The 19,469-nt window shown below is 30.0% G+C and overlaps 3 protein-coding genes across 3 annotated transcripts; 2 read left to right on the top strand and 1 right to left on the bottom strand.

Annotated features, from left to right (window-relative positions):
- Window positions 1-1,267: 1,267 nt before the first annotated feature.
- LOC148239243 (fatty acyl-CoA reductase wat-like) lies at window positions 1,268-4,257 on the top strand. Its single transcript, XM_088185821.1, has 13 exons — window positions 1,268-1,427; window positions 1,499-1,570; window positions 1,750-1,865; window positions 1,939-2,087; window positions 2,149-2,239; window positions 2,312-2,460; window positions 2,814-2,923; window positions 2,979-3,075; window positions 3,149-3,247; window positions 3,313-3,432; window positions 3,505-3,624; window positions 3,683-3,937; window positions 4,005-4,257. Exons 1-13 carry the CDS (start codon window positions 1,391-1,393, stop codon window positions 4,099-4,101), a joined length of 1,512 nt encoding a protein of 503 aa, XP_088041947.1. The 5' UTR covers window positions 1,268-1,390; the 3' UTR covers window positions 4,102-4,257.
- A 1,944-nt stretch (window positions 4,258-6,201) lies between these two features.
- LOC148239242 (cytochrome P450 6k1-like) lies at window positions 6,202-9,692 on the top strand. Its single transcript, XM_088199391.1, has 6 exons — window positions 6,202-6,975; window positions 8,527-8,681; window positions 8,743-8,861; window positions 8,924-9,020; window positions 9,085-9,336; window positions 9,405-9,692. The coding sequence occupies exons 1-6, from the start codon at window positions 6,251-6,253 to the stop codon at window positions 9,566-9,568; spliced, it is 1,512 nt and encodes a 503-aa protein (XP_088055517.1). The 5' UTR covers window positions 6,202-6,250; the 3' UTR covers window positions 9,569-9,692.
- A 19-nt stretch (window positions 9,693-9,711) lies between these two features.
- LOC148239241 (fatty acyl-CoA reductase wat-like) lies at window positions 9,712-19,261 on the bottom strand. The gene is made up of 13 exons (XM_088199404.1): window positions 19,144-19,261; window positions 19,005-19,076; window positions 18,817-18,932; window positions 18,589-18,737; window positions 16,753-16,843; window positions 15,727-15,872; window positions 15,253-15,362; window positions 15,097-15,193; window positions 14,938-15,036; window positions 11,032-11,151; window positions 10,590-10,709; window positions 10,119-10,382; window positions 9,712-10,041 (listed from the first exon to the last, which is right to left on the bottom strand). The coding sequence occupies exons 1-13, from the start codon at window positions 19,166-19,168 to the stop codon at window positions 9,942-9,944; spliced, it is 1,509 nt and encodes a 502-aa protein (XP_088055530.1). The 5' UTR covers window positions 19,169-19,261; the 3' UTR covers window positions 9,712-9,941.
- Window positions 19,262-19,469: the final 208 nt, after the last annotated feature.

Here is a 19,469-nt window from a genome sequence, read left to right as displayed (position 1 = left end):
TCATTATTGTTCGCACAATTACTTAATTAATCAGGACATATGAAAAAGTGATTTGTTGATAATTAATTATATTTCTATAAATATTATTATTATCTCATAACCTTGTTCATTTAACCTTGCTGGTTTGTCGCAACTTATAGCAAGGGATTTTAATGTGGCCTACCAGAGAGCCACAGGAAAAATTAAAAAAATATAAGAATGTAAATTATCAATGGACATTATTATATTATTATGTATTATTTAAACAGTATTGATAATACACCATCTGTTGATTATGTTCAGAATTGTATTAACAACATAAATAACGAAATTAACATATTGATAATAAGGATTGCAATACCGGTAATACCGGTATTGTGTCTAAAATTGACCTTTAGTACTACCCGAAATTTTTTTTTATATTTATTTCTTAAATCCGAACATCTTATTCGTTGAAAACGATATCTCTATGGCTTAGAATTACAAAAACGACGATGCCCATATAGCTTGAAATCAAAAGCGTAGAATAAATTGATGCTCATTTTAGGGGATTAACCTAAGTAGTTTTATCGGGGTAAGATATCAAAATAGAATAATAATATCCCATTCAGCTCAAGAGGACCAAAATAATGGCCCACCATATCTACACAAAAAATCCCACCGGCCAATATTTCGACGTAAATTTTAAAAATTGAATTCAACATGTTTTATATATATTTTTGTATATATGCGACGTGTCGACGTGTTTTTTATGTTTACTGTGGTATCTATTTATGACAGAAGAAAAAACTGGGAAAGAGGAACTATAATAATAAATTGATTTTTATGGAACGGAACACTCTTATATATTATGGATAATATATCAAAATACGTCACAGAGGTAGGAAGTGTAATAACTAGTGCGGTTTAACAAATAAGTATTTTAAGAGATATGTGCATTTAAATAAATAATTTGTTCCATAAAACGAACTATTTGTGCATTTATATAAGGTAAATCTTTGGATTTTTTCTTCGGAAAAGACTTGTTGCAGAGAGTAATTCATAGAGTAATCATGTTCTGACCATGTCCTTGAAACTATTTGCTAATATTGCTCATTTAATTTGTAAAATAATATTATATTACTTTTTTAATATTTTCAAAACATGATTTGGTATAATGTGAATTGATTATATTCCACTTATTAAGGCTGTAACAATCCAATGTAATCAGGAAAATCATGCTGTAAGAAGTTAATTTAATATAAACTACGTTGCAACTGTGTATTTCTTTATTCCGCCTCATTTTAAATTCTAATTACTTATACATACTACATAACGATTGAAAGTCAAATGCCCACTGTTCTAGAACAGCAGTTGTTCGTAAGTCCATTATTGTGCGATCGTAAAATTTCATATAAATATCCCTTCCAAGATGAGAGGAAAAGACTATATTACTGAATATCTTAAAAGTTTGTTCTTTATTCTTTCATATTAACAAAATTAAATTAAATTTTTATTGTATTTCTTAACTAAATTCTAGAGACTCCTATACAGCAATTTTACAGCGGAAAAACTATTTTTATAACAGGTGGTACCGGTTTTGTTGGAAAACGTAAGTATTATAATCTGATTGATAATAGATCTATTAATGATAAATTTAATAGCGAATTATTATTAACAATATATATATTTAATATAATTTATATTAATTTGCTACCCAATTTTCTCACCAGATAATAAACATAAATATTTTAATAATAATTTCCTATAATCCAAACTCATAATTTTCAGTTATAATTGAACGTTTGATATGCAATTGCTATGATATTGATAAAATATATTTATTAATAAGACCAAAAAAGGAAAAGTCCAGCCAAAACAGATTGAAAGATTTCTTAAATGATGGTGTATGTTATATATGATTATAATATTTATATACATAAAACATTATGCCGAATAATTATATTTATTTTATTATAGTTATTCGCAAAGCTGGAAAAAGGATGGAAACATAAAATTGAGGCAATGGAAGGTGAATTGGGGGAAAATAATTTAGGACTCAATGAAAGAGATCGTTCTATTTTGATTAATAATGTAGATGTCGTTTTTCATTCTGGTGCAACTGTGAGGTATTTATTAACGATTATTACATATATATATAAAATATAAAAAAATCATGTTTATTTACAGATTTGACGAAAAACTGAAAATTGCACTAAAAGTGAACGTGATTGGAACATTTGATATTGTAAACTTATGCAAGGAGATGAAAAACCTAAAAGTTAGATTAAAATGTTGTAAAAAGTATGCATAAAATATATGTATTTAAAAATATGTATCTTTATATTTTTAGTCTTTCGTTCACGTGTCTACCGCTTTTGCAAACTGTGCTTTTGGATTGAATATCGAAGAAAAATTTTGTAACTCAGGAATGTCTTTGAAGGAAGTAAAGACAATGATTGAGATTAAAGATCAAGAAATTTTAGAAATATTAAAATTTAAGTGAGTAAAATGTATTTTAAATGCCGAAAAAATATTATTAATTTACCCTTCAAAATATTATCAGATACATATCTGAAACAAATATTTGTACTTTTACTACCTGCTATCGAAAAACAATTTCTTGTGTATGCATTCGTTACGTTAATTATTTTCACAGCAAAGTTTTATTGTTTTGATGTTCCTTTTATCTGTCGCTAAAACGCCGTTTCTTTGCAAGCGCAAAGGCAAAAATCCATTAGTTATTATGGCTCTTTTGTAGATGATACACACAATATTATATTATCTCACCTTCCATTCAAAGCCTAAAATAAAATTAATAAAATAACAATGCTTATGCAAATATTTTTTTACAGACTTTTAATGAATTGGCCAAACTCGTACTCATTTACGAAATCCATAGCCGAAGATGTTATTCTTAAAGAAGCGAAAGATCTCCCTGTGATTATCTTTAGACCTGGAATAGGTATGTTCTTAGTTTTTGGTTATATGTATATTTTTAATATAACTTATTTTTACAGTATTGGGAACATCTGGGCGACACTCTGTTATTGGTTATACGGACAGTGTTTTTGGTCCTTCAGGTTTATTGGCAGCTGTTGGCACAGGCTTACTCAGGTAGCTTACTATTTTATGTAACTTCATATATTTTTACTTTTTTATTATATATAAATGCTTAATTTTAAAACAGATTATTGAAAATTAACAAAAAGACCAGAACCAATATGATACCAGCAGATTTTTGCGCTAATGGAATAATAGCATCGGCTTGGGATATTTCTCAAAGATTGTATTATTAATGTAATTTTAACTTTAATGAAAATATGAGATCTTCTGATATTTTTTTCTTTTTAGAGAACCTATCCCACCAATAATAAATTATATACCACCGAACCGTAGCAATGTTTTGTGGGGTAATGCAATCAATCTTTGGTTGCAAGCTGTTGACTACATGCCTCTCTCAAAAAGTGTCTGGTATGTATAATATATAGTCAGGCTCAAAAATGTGTCAATATATTATTTTAATATTTTTTAATTTAATTTTAGGTATCCATGCATGACTTTGGCACCATGCAAATACGACTATCAAATTCGTAAATTATTCTTGCACATTTTGCCAGCAATTTTAATGGATTGTATCTTTAAATTAACAGGAGAAAAACTCAGGTAAATATATTGATAAAACATTTTGTTTAATATCATATTTATTTATTTTATTTTTTAGTCTTATGATGGTATACAGAAAAACAGATAAATTCTTGAGTTTGTTGGATGTATTCGTTTCTAGAAATTGGGTGTTTGAGTTAAACGAAATGAATAATATTTTATCTCATATGAATCTCAAAGATAAAAATTTGTTCTACAATGATCTTTCGGCGTTGAAATGGTCTAATTACTCTGCTACTGTAGTATACGGAATAAGACAACATCTGATTAAAGAAGAAGTTTCAGTTTTAGAAGCCCGAAAGAAATTCAGGGCGTATGTATATATCAATACATTCATAAGTATTTGTTTTTATTTCAATGTTTCTCTTTTAATGTTTCAGATTGAAAACTTTACATATTGGCTTGAAAAATTTTGTAATTGTTGTAGTGGCCATATTTTTTTGGATGTGGATGCAAAGGTTCTTGAAGATTCATTGAATCAACATAGTTCTGGTCACAAGTGAAATAGAAAAATTCCAATAATTTAACATGTTTGAAAAATGTATAAATATAAATTTATATACATTGGTTATGGGTGTAATCAATTATGTATTCGTGTATAATTTAGAAAAATAAATATTGTTTTTTCATTAACAACTTTATTAGTTAAATCTTTAGTAACACTATTGCTACAACTTAATTTTCATTTTTTTTAACTTAATTATTTAATTTTTATATAATTTTCGCCGACATTAGGAATAAAAAATTGTCGTGACCACTTATTAATATTATTTGTTAAAAATTCGTTAAAATAATAGATTTGTGTTCTTCAGCGTGATGAACAGTATATCCGAGCAGATTTTCATTAACGGTATTTATGAGCATGGATACTGAACCCGTTGGGCCTTACTTTAACAAAAAAACAGGGGTCATCCCAAGTGTAAGCTACAGCAACCTAAAATTCATAATTCTGAGAATATCAACGTCCTTAAATGTACCAATTTAGAATCTATCATTGTGCCATTATATAGATTGTCCCATATGTTTTTGCACTTTTGAAAATTCAATAGAAAAAACTACAGGTCGATGATAATGGATGTTTATTTCACTGAAATAACACAATTGGGAAAAACATGTCTTAAAAATAATGTCTAAGTGTCCACCATCCTGCCGCTGGCATTCCAATCTTTAAGTTGGGTTATTGTGGCTAGTTTATTCAAGTTAACACAACATATTAAATAACCCCATAAAAATAATCACCCTTGATCACTCAAATCTAAGCTGCGGTGGGGGGGGGGGAGCATGGGATGTCACTATGCGAAATCAGTTTGTTATGAAAAATTTCCTTCATCACCGATATAGTCACATTGGATGTATAGCAGGTTACTTCATCTTGCACCAGTTGGATCTTATATGGGTGTAGTTTCAAAATTTGACGCAAAGTTTATCTTGTTATCGGTATAGCAGCAGAACGCTTGCGAATTGACAAGTCCGGATCTTCTCGTACCGACTCGTTAACTTGCATGACAGACGCTTCTCCTGCTCCGTGGCCGCCTGGTTTTCTTCTTATTTAGCGTTAAACTGGTCTCCTCAAACTTCCTGAGCTACCTTTAACCTAAAATCAAGTATTTTAGGTTAAAAAACTTAGAATTAGTGTAATGAGGTGGTAGAGCAAAATGAAGCACGACCTTAATTTTAAACGTTTTTGCTATCTAAAACCAACGATTTATCACAACTATACAAAAAAATCACATTTAGATTTAAATTAATTTGAGATGTAAAATTTAAGGAATAGAATACGTTTTTGCATAATCAAAGTCACATAAGACGAATATAAAATAACCGACTCCAGAACCCAAAACCAGTTGAACGCAACGACTAATTCTTAAAATAAAATTCAACTTAAACACTGCTCTGTCAAACGGTTATATGTAAAAATTAAAAAAAGCACTGTTAAATGAAAGTTTAAATACAGTGTTTATTTTTATATATTAATATTATATTATTGCAAAAAATTGTAATTTTCAGAAAAGTAATAATAGCAAAAATATTAAAATTAATAGTGCTCGAGACTTTTTCATTTAACACTACGCCACTGATAATGAATGATAGCATAACGCATTTTAGTAATTTTAGATATGTTTGATTACATAAACGTTTTCACAGCAGCTCCGTAAGTCATATTTAAGTGTTTTGGTATTACGATAATATCTATTTAATAATGCTATTTGTGTAATATTTCTTATAATAATAATTATGCTGCTTTTAATATATCATTTGACTGCGGGCTATATATCTAATAATAATTACGGAAGTAAAATAATTATAAAAGTATTACATAAGATCAGTGAATAGATCTAATTTCTACTGTTCATCGTAATTTGTCACAATCGATAATTTAATCTTCTTTTCTAAAAATAATATCGTATTTTCACGCATAAACCTTATATAGTGATGAAAAAAACAGAATCGAATTTTTATGTGAAATTGTGTTATAAATAAATTATTTATTTAGTTTGTACGCTACTGATATTTTATTGCAAATACCAAAAATAAATAGCCACGTAGTATCTTTATATATATTTATCTATAAACATTAAAGCAAGAAAATTTTCCGTATCATTCGCACACCAACCGCGTTTTTACCATGTTTTCGTGTATGTGCAGCACCACGTTTTTGTTAGGGTTTTTAACCCTACTCGGGGCAGTTTATGTATATTCGGTATGGACGTTTGATTATTGGAAGAAACGGGGAATAAAATCTACCAGATCTGTGCCTTTCTTTGGTAGTCTTTGGGACATTTTCACCTTTAAAAAGTCCATCGGCTGCGTACTTCAAGATGCATACAACAAATACCCAAAGGAAGACTACGTGGGAATGTGGGTTTTCACCAAACCGGCAATAATCCTAAGAAGTCCGGAACTGATCAAAGCCGTTCTGGTCAAAGATTTCCAAAACTTCCGCGACAGAACCATATATAGCGACAGCCAAGCTGACCCTTTGGGATCAAACAACTTGTTCTCGATCAAAAACCCGCAATGGAGGTACCTGAGAGTCAAGATTTCGCCGGTGTTTACTTCTGGAAAGATGAAGAATCTGTTTAATTTAGTGGAAAATGTCGGGAATGACATGGTGAACCATGTGGATAATTGTTTGGAGAGAAAAGAAGATGAATTTAACGCTAGAGATTTGTGCTCTAAATACACAACTGACTCCATATCATCAGTGGCATTTGGAGTGGAGGCCAATTCTTTTAAAGATCCAAACGCTTTGTTTCAAAGACTAGGAAAGCTCATGTTCAAATTCACTTTTCTCAGGTCTATAGAATTCAGTGCGTTGTTTTTCGCTCCAGCAGTCGCCAAATTTTGCAAGTGAGTACAATTATAATATAAAACTTTGAAAAAATATTATTATATCTTACTTGAATATATTTAAAACAAAAATAAGAAAAAATATTCGATTGTAAAAACACAGCAACAATAAAATATTACATAAGATAGTGTTATTTGTAGGCGATAAGGATATCGTTATTTATAGATATTAAAAATATATTTTATTATCGACTAACATGTAATCAAAGTTAAGGTCAAGGGGCTAAATATTCTATATTTATTTTTTACGTAGCCGGTGCGGCTCGTGAGCCACACACGGCTCGTATCCTGGCTTCAGTGCTTACTGCCATCTAACATAACAATATTATTATTTTTTGCTTATCTTTGTCCTTAGTTTTGCTCAAAAACCTTATCTATTTAATAAACAGCTATTGTTTGTTATCATTGAATGGAAATCTACGGGCTGCCAGTAAAAATAATAAAGTGAAATATCATATTATACAAATATCTGTGCTGACCTCGCTGAAGTTATGTATTATTATTATAAAGTTTAAATCAGATACAATTTGTGTAATACTATACATCCATATTGTTCCCGTTATCTTGTCTGTGTCTCGAAGACCAGATTGAACTTTGGATTTTAGACTTCGTAGCTGGATCAGCGTTAATGGAAAGTAGAGTGGCTGCTTCTTCAGTCTTTTAAATTTCGGTCTACGTTCAGCAAAGTTCTTGATGGAAGTTCCTGATGAACATGTCTGATGTACGATATGTACACTTTTTTGAGACCTTCCTATTGACCAATACGGCAATCTGAGGGTGGAAACATATTGTTATTATTTGTTACCTTTCTTATAATAACACTTTTGTATAATTGTCGTAATTTAAACAGGCAGAGAATCGGCATGGTAGTCATGGAGTACTTGTAATCCGTGTCAGTTAATTTCACTAACTTGTAACGAATATACTTTTTGGTAAGAGTTTTACTTACATTACGCTTCTGCGACAAGTTTTTTCTCACAGTCGATTCAGTAGTCCTGACTTAATAAGATGACTCGGCATGAGTACCCAAGCGTTATTGTAAATTCTAGTAAATGTTTGCTTTCCCCAGAATCGTAATTCGCGAAAAGCATACAATATAAAAAAATATTAAAAATAAAAATTATTTATTTTTATTATTTATTAATTTGCTTATAATATTTTGACAGTTTACTCCAATGCGTTGTAATGGTCTTATATATATATATATATATATATATATATATATATATATATATATATATATATATATATATATATATATATATATATATATATATATATATATATATATATATATATATATATATAATATTTACCCACATATTTCATACACATACATACATATATACATATATTCTTACTACAAACGCACACATAAATACTATTTAAAATAAAAAAAGTCAAGTAACTAGTAGTGCACGCCTAAAAGAGGTTTACACCATCTCAAATTAACTGCTCCAGCTCCTTGTAGCTATCGCAAAAATGCCCATGCTTGCAAATTTCTGCGTACTTAGATATACGAATATTAATATTTAATAATTTGATTTTCAGATTTAAATTCTTCTCAAGGGCGTGCTCCACAACTTTTAGAAAAGTCTTCTGGCAAGTTATGAACGATAGAGAAGCCAATCCTGTGCAAAGGCACGATCTGATTAACCTCCTTCTGGATCTCAAAAACGAAGTCAGCGAAGGGAAATCTGAATTGAGTGCGCAAATCTCCATATTTTCTACGTAGTCACTGAATAAAATAATAATTTGCTTTTTAAGAATTCGAGGGGGACACTCTGGTATCGCAAGCCACCGTCTTCTTCACCGGAGGTTTTGAAACTTCAAGTAGCACAATGTCTTTTACTCTGTTCGAACTAGCACACAATCCACACTTGCAAGTATGTAAAACTAATTTCAAATTAATATTATTATAATCTTAATCATTATAAAAATATTTTAGGATAAATTATACGAGAGCATCATGGAAGAAATGATTGACGGAAAAATCACTTATGAATCGCTTCAAAATATGACTTATCTGGATATGTGTGTCAAGGGTGTGTTATTTAGAAACTACTTTAAATTTATATTCAATTAATTCGTTTATGTAATCTTGTTTAGAGACACTGAGAAAGTATCCAACATTGCCGTTCTTGGACAGATTGTGTCAAAGTAAATATACTTTACCCGGCACTAATATAGAATTGGAACCCGGAACATTCGTCTACATACCCCTTATAGGTCTGCAGATGGATCCGCAGTACTTTCCAAACCCTGAAGTATTTGATCCGGAACGATTTTCACCAGTGAACATCAAAAATATCAAACCTTTTACCTACATGCCATTCGGGGAAGGGCCTAGAAATTGTATAGGTAATAAATAATATTCAATATAATGTTGTTTATTCAATAATGCAATGAGAATGTTACAAATATTTCAGGTGAACGTTTCGGATTATTACAGTCCAAGTTTGGCTTGGCACGCTTATTGTCAAAGTATAAAGTAAGTACTTGCCAAAGAACACCTAAAAAAATTGTAATGGATCCGAAAGCTTTACTCTCGACCCCGCTGAATGACCTCGAATTGAAAATAACAAGCAGATAAAATATATAATCAAAGTCTAATTAGTATGTTTGATAACATCAAATTACAACAGATTAAATAAATATTTGGACAAAATATAAAAATGTATATTATGTGAACATTAAATTAAAAAGCATTGCGGAGTTATAGTGGTTTAATTGTTGTTCAGATTTATTGCGTATTTATAGTGGTTAATTGTGCAGAACCTAACAGTGAACATATATACATATATATATTTAAATAAATAGTGTAAAATGTGGCAATAATGAAGATATATATATATATTCATTATTGCCACATTTTACACTATTTATTTAAATATAAATATGTATACATTTCATGCGTTATTCATTATCGAATTAATATAATATTTCGTATTAATATACATAAAAAATTACACAAAATACATCATCAAGCAAAACATAAGCTTCAATCCAAAATATAACAGCAACGATAACGCTGCAATGTTGGTGGCGTAGTATAACACTTTCAACCTACATATAGTCAAAGTATATTAGTTCATCGTCTTTATAACAATACATAAAAATTAACATTCATTTAATAAAAATACCTTTTCATTCGTTTTATTCGTTGCGCCAATTTCGCAGGATCGTCTTTGTATCTTAAGACATATTTTTTATAACCATCTAAGCTTATGGAAAAGTGCCTCGCCCAATCATATCCTTCGAATCCGTTGGGGAACATTTCGTTTTCTACTTTTGTATACTTAGACCGAAGTCGCCTCATATTATCCAAATGGTGGTTTTGAAATTCATCAAAAAACTTCAAAAAAATCGTGTACATATGCCATAACTTCACCTGGCCTTTAAAAAGGCTGTAAAGTAATGAAAATAAATTAAAAATATCTTAAATAAATATTGTAAGGATGGGTGGGCGAATAGAGAATGAATATATGCTAGGAATTTTTCGTGAAAATTAAATGGGTCGATGAACTTTTATAAGAATTGTGTTGCAAATTTAATCCAGGGCAATCAAAGCTTGTACGATTAATCCGCCCACGTATTAAGGTAGTTATACTTACAAAGGTTTTTTAAACGTTAGTATTCGATAAATATCAATCAAAATACATAATGGTACTTGTGTTATTAAAGTCCAAAAGGTACCAATAATAAAATTTTTTTCACATACAGTATTTGGATACCTGTTAATAAAATATATTTAATAGTATTATATTTATACGCTTTTACTACGGCAATTATTTTTTCGCACGGACGCTTTCAATTATTGCAATATGGCGATCATCTTCAGGTGCTGAATCGAATTAAATGTTTCTTCTCTTCATCGCAGAAATCCTAGTCCATCCTTGCAAAGATCAATTGTCAGACACGTTGTTCTTGGGGACTGATTGCTGCGACGAAAAGAAAAAACATTCAAGAAGACGATCGCCATATTGCGATTGAAAGCGTTCCTGAGAAATATATACACATGAAACATCTAATTAAGTATTTTATTTCAATACTTACCATGCTATGTTTGGAATAGGAGTCTCCTCGTTAATTTTTAATAAGGTCTTAACTCCTTCCCCCATAATAATATTGTGCTCATTTTCAGGTAAATAGTTGTAAATTGGTACATCGTTATATCTAAAATGTATTATAATTAGGTATGGTTATATTCATAATACAAATTTACTTTGGATTGTCATTCCGAAATCATTGATTTGGAGGAAAATATATATTCCTAACTGTCAGTTATTGAAAAAACCATATCGTCAAAAAATCTCTTTGCTTCGGTTATGAAATAGCAATGAGCTGTAACGTGGCTCATATTTCAATTTAATTGAAATGTTAAACTACACAAAATCATCACATAGATTATTACTCATACCGTTCGTTTTTATACTGATTATGTAATTGTGAAGGAATTGGTAATTAAAGAGATATTTTTATTTTTAGATTAAATTAAGACCATCGTGGCCTAACAGGTTACCCCAATGCGCCACCATGGTCGAAAACAAATTTTAAATTTATAAAACATAAAAAAACGTATATATACATAAATATAACAATACTTAAACATAACAAAAAAATTATAAAATATCAAAATTAAATGATACAAACTGGATCAGATCCTCGTAGCTAACATTAAATAAGTCAATATGTAATGCCAGCGTATTAAGGAGCCGGATGGCCACAGCTATAGGCGAGTCGGCAAGTGCGGATGTCCTAGCCCTAACGGGCATCAAAAGAGGTCTCGATCGTGATTCTCGAAAATGTTCCGGAAACCAAAACTGGAATTCCTCGAGAATAGCTGGATTGTCGACAGCACCTTTTAGTAATTTGAAAAAATGCTTAGCGACATACAGCTTTCTGCGAGAACTCAGCGAATCATATCCCAATGCTCCTAAAAGAAAGGCGCTGGGATATAAGTACGGATAATAACCAAATGTCCTTTTGTAAAGGTATCTTAAATACCTTTTTTGATTTTTTTCCACTAAAAGGGAATATTTGGCTATTCGGGGATTCCAAATTATAGATCCCGATTCAAGAATGCTACGAACTAAGGTGTCATAGAGGATGCGAATAACTGACGAATCGTCAAAATGAAAGGCATTCCTCATAACAAAGCCGAGCATCTTGGAAGATTTATCACAGACGTCGTGTATGTGTAGAGAGAACCTCCATTTGCTCTCGAAAGTGATTCCGAGATCTTTAGTGGAAGTTTCTCTAGTCAAAATGTTACCACCGAGATGGTAGAAATAAACTGATGGCGAACGGGATCGAGAAAATGACACAGTATGGCACTTTCCGACACTAAAGGGCAGACGGGTAATGGAAGCCCATCTCCACAGAGAGTCTAAATCACTTTGTAGAGAGAAGGAGTCTATAACAGATCGAATGCATTTATATAATTTTAAATCATCTGCGTACAAAAGAAAACTTGAATTTTTAATTGCTGTATTTATGTCATTAATAAATAACACAAAAAGCATAGGTCCCAGATTGGATCCTTGAGGAACCCCCGAAGGGGTAAAATATTCTTTTGACATGTTACAAACTGTCTACGATTGCTTAAATTACTCGAGAATAACCGAGTTAAATTATCTGAGCAACCGAGGTTCGACAATTTTTTTAATAATAACCTATGACAAACTTTGTCAAAGGCTTTCTCAAAATCTGTATACACGACGTCTACTTGAATTCCCGCTTCGAGAGAAGTTGTCACCGTTTTGGTGAACGACAGAAGGTTAGTAACAGTGGAACGGGCAGGACGAAACCCGTGCTGTTGGTCTAGCAAAACTTGCCGAAAGTGATTATAGAGATGAATAATTATTTCATATAATTTAGCAGGAGCTGACAACACTGCGACTGGTCTATAATTCTTTATATATAATTTGTCACCCTTTTTGTGTATTTCCATAGATCAGGAAATGATGATGTTTTGAGAATCAGATCGTAAATACATTTTAGAGTAGCAGCGCGACTGACTTCGCAACCCTTCAAAATAAAATCGGGAATTAAATCAGATCCAAAAGAACTTTTATTTTCAGGTCTTTAATTTATTAAATCCGTATTTAAGATCTGAGTGCTCAGTTTCTTTGATGGTCAGTACTGAAGACCAAGAACATGAAGAAGGAAGCGACTGAGCAGAAGGCGAAAAAGATTCCTCGAAAACAGAACGAAAATATTGCGCAAAACCGTCAGCAATATTTTGTGAACCGTCCAATGTTTTATCGTCGAGGTTCATCACTTTCGACATCGACTGAGTAGCGCGTTTAGTGTTAATGAATTTTCATTAATTATTTGTTTTTGGCTACTTTTGTAATGATTGCGATGACAGGAAATTATCAATACAGAAATCAACACATAATCATCATCACATCGTATTGCCAACTGTTGACGAGCTGGTAAAATGAGTTATACGGGATGTCAAGTGCCATAGCAGTGCTCGAAATCTCCAGCTTTTATTTCGTTGTACCTTTATTGTTCATTACTATATCTTCAAAAATAAAATAAATTCATATTGAACATCATGATAAATGTGTCTGAGCAAAGGTAATTTTCCTATTCCTACTCTCGACACTTGAGCCAACGTGACGTTTTGGGGGTAGAAACTGATTTGTTATTGTTTGCTACCTTTCTTATAAGTTTGGTTGCAGTGTGAACAGCTAGAGGTTTTATAATCCTGTATTTAGACACTTGAAATCCGGTCACATCTTACTGACGATTTGTAAGAGCACCGACTGGATCTCCGATTGTCATGTACGTCAGCGTAACGAATACACTTATTCGACAAGTCGCAAAAACTAATAACAAGTATTTGGGACAGTATTTAAATTACTGCTTTCTATAATAAATTATGGTTTAAAATCGTTAATATTAATTTGATATTTATTACTGATAAGCATTTTTTTTTATTTCATAATAATTATTGTCAAACTTTGAAGAGTAGCATTCTAAAAAGTCAATTCTAGAATTAGTCCCTAAAGACATATATTATACAATAAGAAATAACCTTTCATTGACGTTACATTATGAATATTAAAAATTGACACAAATGTTATTAATATAACTTAAGCAAAGTAAACATTCAATAACCAGAACGCAGCTATAACTTGCCCCGTGAATTAATTTGTTCTTAATATCAAACATGATTACAAGAATTGTCAAATGGAAAATATTTTTTAATAATTTTACTAATTTTATAGTATTTACAAGGTTATAGCAAAAACGCTTATGTGTGTTGAATTATTTGACACGCATAAATATTTAAACATCAACGCTGAAAATGTTGCATTTAAAAATAATTTTGTAATAAGCTTTTCAGAAGTGACTTATTTAATTTAAATCTTCTGATGCAACATGACAGCCGTAGGTCCAATGCGTTACAACTGGGTGAACATAATCAACAACTAGTTAGTAAGTAGAGGGACACCAGACTGAACTATATTAATAAATATAAACTATTATTACAGATTTAATTTTAATTATACATCTAGGAAAACCTAATGTAAAATCAATTATCAATTATAAAAGCAGGATCTGCTATAATACTTTAAAAGCACACACATGCGTAATCCAATTTGGATGATCTTAATACACCTTCACATGTGAGAGCATAAAAAAATGTATTTAAAAAGTTTATATCATTCTCATAGTTATAATTATATGTATACCTGTTTCGAGTAATTGCCAGCACCACTAATATAAAATTATGATCAGTACTATTGTATATTTTAATTTCTTTAACATATTTTAGCTTTCAGATTTTGTAATTTAATTGTACGTCTCTTTAAGATGTATTGTTGTTTTATCTGTTTTTTTACAATTAGATTTTATTTTTATACAATTAATAAAAAGTGAAAAAAGTTTTTAATTTTATTTTAATCACGAGACAGAATATATATTTAGGACTTTTTATATTTTTACCTGTTTTCAGCAATATCTTTTGCAGCCATTAAAATAACGTGTGCACAATAATCTGCTGGAACAAAGTTGCACTTGACCGTTGGGTGGAAAATCATATTCCTGTTTAAAAATCATTATTCAAAGACACTCATTAAAAAAAGCAATGACAACAATATTTACCTTACTAAACCGGTCGCAACCAATGGATAAAACAAAGTTGGTCCAAATGGATTACCAATGTATCCAGGATGTGTATGACTATAAGATGTACAGCACACTAAAAAATAAATTTTAATAAAATTTTAATTAAAAATCTGTAAGTTTATTTTTTATTACCTACTGCAGGTCGAAAAATTGCAACTGGTAACTCTTTCTCGGATTTTACGATTATGTTTTCACTCATGCACTTGGAAAAAGCATATGTTGTTTTGAATTCACCCATAATTCTGAAAATAATTAATAGCTTTATTATCACATATTAATCAGAAATATATTATACAGAATTGCACAGAAAAAAAAGTATGACCCCCCACCATTTTATTCAATGATTTTGCATTTTAAAATATATTTATATTTAACAAAAATAAAAATAACTCATTTAAAACAATATTAACATCGCGATATTTTTCTAGATAATGAAGAATATGCCACGGTTTATTTGGCACCTAAGCGATTATTTATCAACTTTCATCGTGTATTAGCTTAGCTGTGCGGCAAGAATTTTTTTAATTTATTTTTTTTTAACTTAAAGAAAATGTAACTTATTTGATTAAAAAAATAGTGTATATAAATAATATGTAAAATACCAACTTTTCACCTAGGATTTCTAACTTGCTATTATCTGGATGTTCAATGACTTTTTTTACAACTTCCTCGTCGAATCCTAGGTCTATCGATTTCTCCTTGACATTTTTCATAATAGGTAAACAAAATGCAGTAGACACGTGAATGAAAGCCTATAAAATAATTTTTAGTTTAAATGTTATAAACAAGCTTTAAAAATATGATAAATAAAATCATATTTTTTATAAATCTTACAAATAGGGATTCCAATCCCGGGCCAAAATTTTGATCCCGGGATTTCGGTATTGCAATTAGTCGATCCCGGGATCCCGGGACCAGTCCCGGGATAATTTTCATGTTATTTTATCGATAAAAATAATTTAAAATGAATAATACAATATATTTTTACATCTGTTTTTTATAACATACAATGTATAAAGTCCGTATAATTTTAGTCTTGGACTCAAAATAGAAAATAATATAATAAAAAAAAAAGGGAAGGTCTTATATATTTATTTGAGAAGAAAAAAATGAACTTTTGACAATGTATGCACATACCTATGTACATTCATAGACACAATTAATTGGAAACATTATTTTGAATAAAATTCACGAAGTAACATCAAAGCATCAAGTGTTTTATCATTTAGCCTTGATCTGATTTTGGTTCCTAAGCAGCCTGCTGCTGAAAAAGCACGTTCAGACTCACAGCCTCAAAGATTCACAGATGACACGTGCAACTCGCGCAAGTTTGTACACGAAATATAACGATGTTGTCAATAATAATTCGATTGTGCTTGATAAATCAACCAATCCGAAAAAATCGGGATTATGTTTTATAATCCCGGGACTTATCGGGTATTGAAAATCGTTCGGGATCCCGGGATTGGAATCCCTACTTACAAATCATAATAAACATTATGTAAAAATATACCGACTATTTAGATATAAGATAAACATGTTTTGGTAAAATAAAATTACTAATATTTTGATAAAAATATTAGTAACTTTAATAAATATTATTTTTTTGACAAAATTGTAATTATTAGTCACCTCTAATTTCTTCATTTCTCTGGCAATATTTAGCATGTTTAAACAACCACCGGTGTTGGTTTTCAGTGCATCTGATAATGTTTCATCGAATCTGTAATCATTACAAAATTATATAATCTAATCACACAATGAATATTCACCAACTATATTATTAAATACAAACTATTTCAAACATTTTTAGTCGATTTTGACGCATGAGAATATTAATATTTTTTTGTAAAAAGCTAATAAGGATAATAATAATGTAAGTAAATTTTTGTAAATAGATAAAAAAGCCTTCATGAAAATTCCACAAAGACGAACGGCCACAGAAAAAATACACGAATAATAATAATAATACTTTTGATACAAGAATGTCAACTAGAACTGGAGACTGGTGTATGAAGTAATATTTACATCCAATCAATAAGCCTTTTACAATAAATATAGCATTCCAGACATAATTGCCGGATTCAGATATTGAGTCTATAACAGAACTGTTTTGTAATAAGTTATCTTCGTCCGAATGCCATTGATAGATTTTTAGCTATATTATCGTCAGAAGTATCTAGTTTTAGCAGAAGAAGAAGAAAAAAATATAATGCCCTTTTGTCACAACTTATTAATGCAAATCAATTTTTTTTAAATAAATATAGGAATTGATTAGAAGTCGAAGCATATCTAAAAGTAAAGTTAAAAACGTTTCTTTATTACAATATAATACATAAATACTTTACAAATAATTTACGAGTTTTTTTTTAATTTATCTGGGGGCCAAAATAAGTAATAACAATTTTAGTGAGTCAAGGAAAAATATAAAAATAGCCGGATCGCTGTAAGAAAAGTATGGGAAATGTTGGTCTAATACAGACTCTTTGGCATGTGCAGGGTGGGTCATAGATTTTTGCACTTTTTAAATCGCATTTGAGCGGGAACCGCGCAAAGGAGTAGCGCGCGAGAGTGAAGCTAACCACTGCGACTCAAGTTTCTTGGAAATTTAGTCGCAATGGTTAAGCTAAGTTTTATCACTTTTTGCTAGTAAAATATATATCTACTAGTGAAAATATAACTTCATTGAAAATACAACCATTTATACATCGCATGTAAATAAATAACGATAAGTATGTAAATGTATACATTACCAAGTATGGAAAATTTGAAATCATATAATTTTACTAGCACCTGTTAGATAAATTACAATTTTACTAAAAAAATATTTATCTAACGGGGAAAACGTATTTCGATATGATGTCACTGAAATGACATATTTTTAAAAATAGTTTCGAGAAAGATTCGAGACTGTTTTTTTCAGATTTTCTTCGAGGGATAACCCGAGAATTTCTGTTTTTTCAAGGGAGGCGGGGGCAAAGAAAACTTAAGACTTAACCCCAACTTAAGGCGAATATTCATCAAGAGATAGACAACATCCCACACAATTTGTGTCATAGTGTTTCAAACATTAAACATTAAAATAAAAATAAAAATTTTAAAGCTATTTTTTCTGTTTCATTAAAAACCGACATATATTTCGAAATTACTTGATATATATATATATTTTTTTCAAAGTTATAAGATATTAATATATAGGAAAATTAATAACCATATATGTATAAAAAAAATTCAGTCTCGTATGTCAAGTATTTTTTTATTGTTTCTTGTTGTTTGTGTTACTTTGTTGTTTTTCGACACTTTATTTTTAATTGTGGGTTATATTGTAATTCTTTTCTACTTTTACTCAAAAGTGAATTCGTTCAATGTTATTACTTAGTTTATTGAAAAAATACTTAAAAATACAGAGGTATGATTTTCATTAAAAACTCATTACTGGATCAAATCCACATTTTTATTATTATTTACCTAATGGTTGCTGCACTGTGAAAAATGAATTGAGTATTATTGACCACCATATCGTAATCTTCGGGACTGAGCCCAAAATTAGGATTTTCTATGTTACCACCAACAGGTACCAATTTTGCTTTTTGTTTCTCAGATATCATTGAAAATAGCTGAAAATGTTATTAATAAACCTTGAAACACGAAAAATAAAAATGTATGTTAATAAATATCATCAAAAAAATATCATACCTCGCCATTGATAATTTTGTTGAAGCGTCGAATCAAATCCTGTGGATTTATACATCTTATCAACAAATATATAGTGCCAATGTTATCAAAATGATACAAAAGCCGTTCCACCAAAACTAAAAAATAAAAATAATTTTGAAGATAAATTTATTTAAAGAAAGGATGACCAAATTTATATTATTTATAACCTGAACCAATGAATCCAGTAGCGCCGGTTACAAAGGCACATTTTCCTCCGTAGAACTTGTGCAATGGTGTTCCTTACGTTATCAAAATACGTTATAATTATTATATAAAATAAATATATTATTAAAAAAATCGGCAAACCAAATGAACGTTGCTCTTGTTCCATCGTGTTATTTTTTAAATATAGTATATTTATTTTACTCGAAAGCACAATTTAAACTGACTTGTGTATTGTAAGCGATCGAAAAGCGAACTGACAATTATTTTGGGTAGAATGTTTTTTACATCGCACTATTATAGACCATTCTCACAAATCCATGAATATTAATAATTTACTCGTTAAAACTATAATTAATTCAACATTTTGACAATGAATCGTATATTTTCATTTAATTGACACCTAAACATTTTAGGTTCTATTACCATAATTTACTATTGTCCTATATGCTTCCGCTTGAGTAGTATAG

This window comes from Plectrocnemia conspersa, unplaced genomic scaffold (genome assembly GCF_051122295.1).
Source record: "Plectrocnemia conspersa isolate PC_06_02 unplaced genomic scaffold, ASM5112229v1 ptg000001l, whole genome shotgun sequence".
Classification (NCBI taxonomy): domain Eukaryota; kingdom Metazoa; phylum Arthropoda; class Insecta; order Trichoptera; family Polycentropodidae; genus Plectrocnemia; species Plectrocnemia conspersa.
The sequence above is the reverse complement of the archived record's forward strand: the minus strand, read 5'-3'. Positions and strand labels throughout refer to the sequence as shown.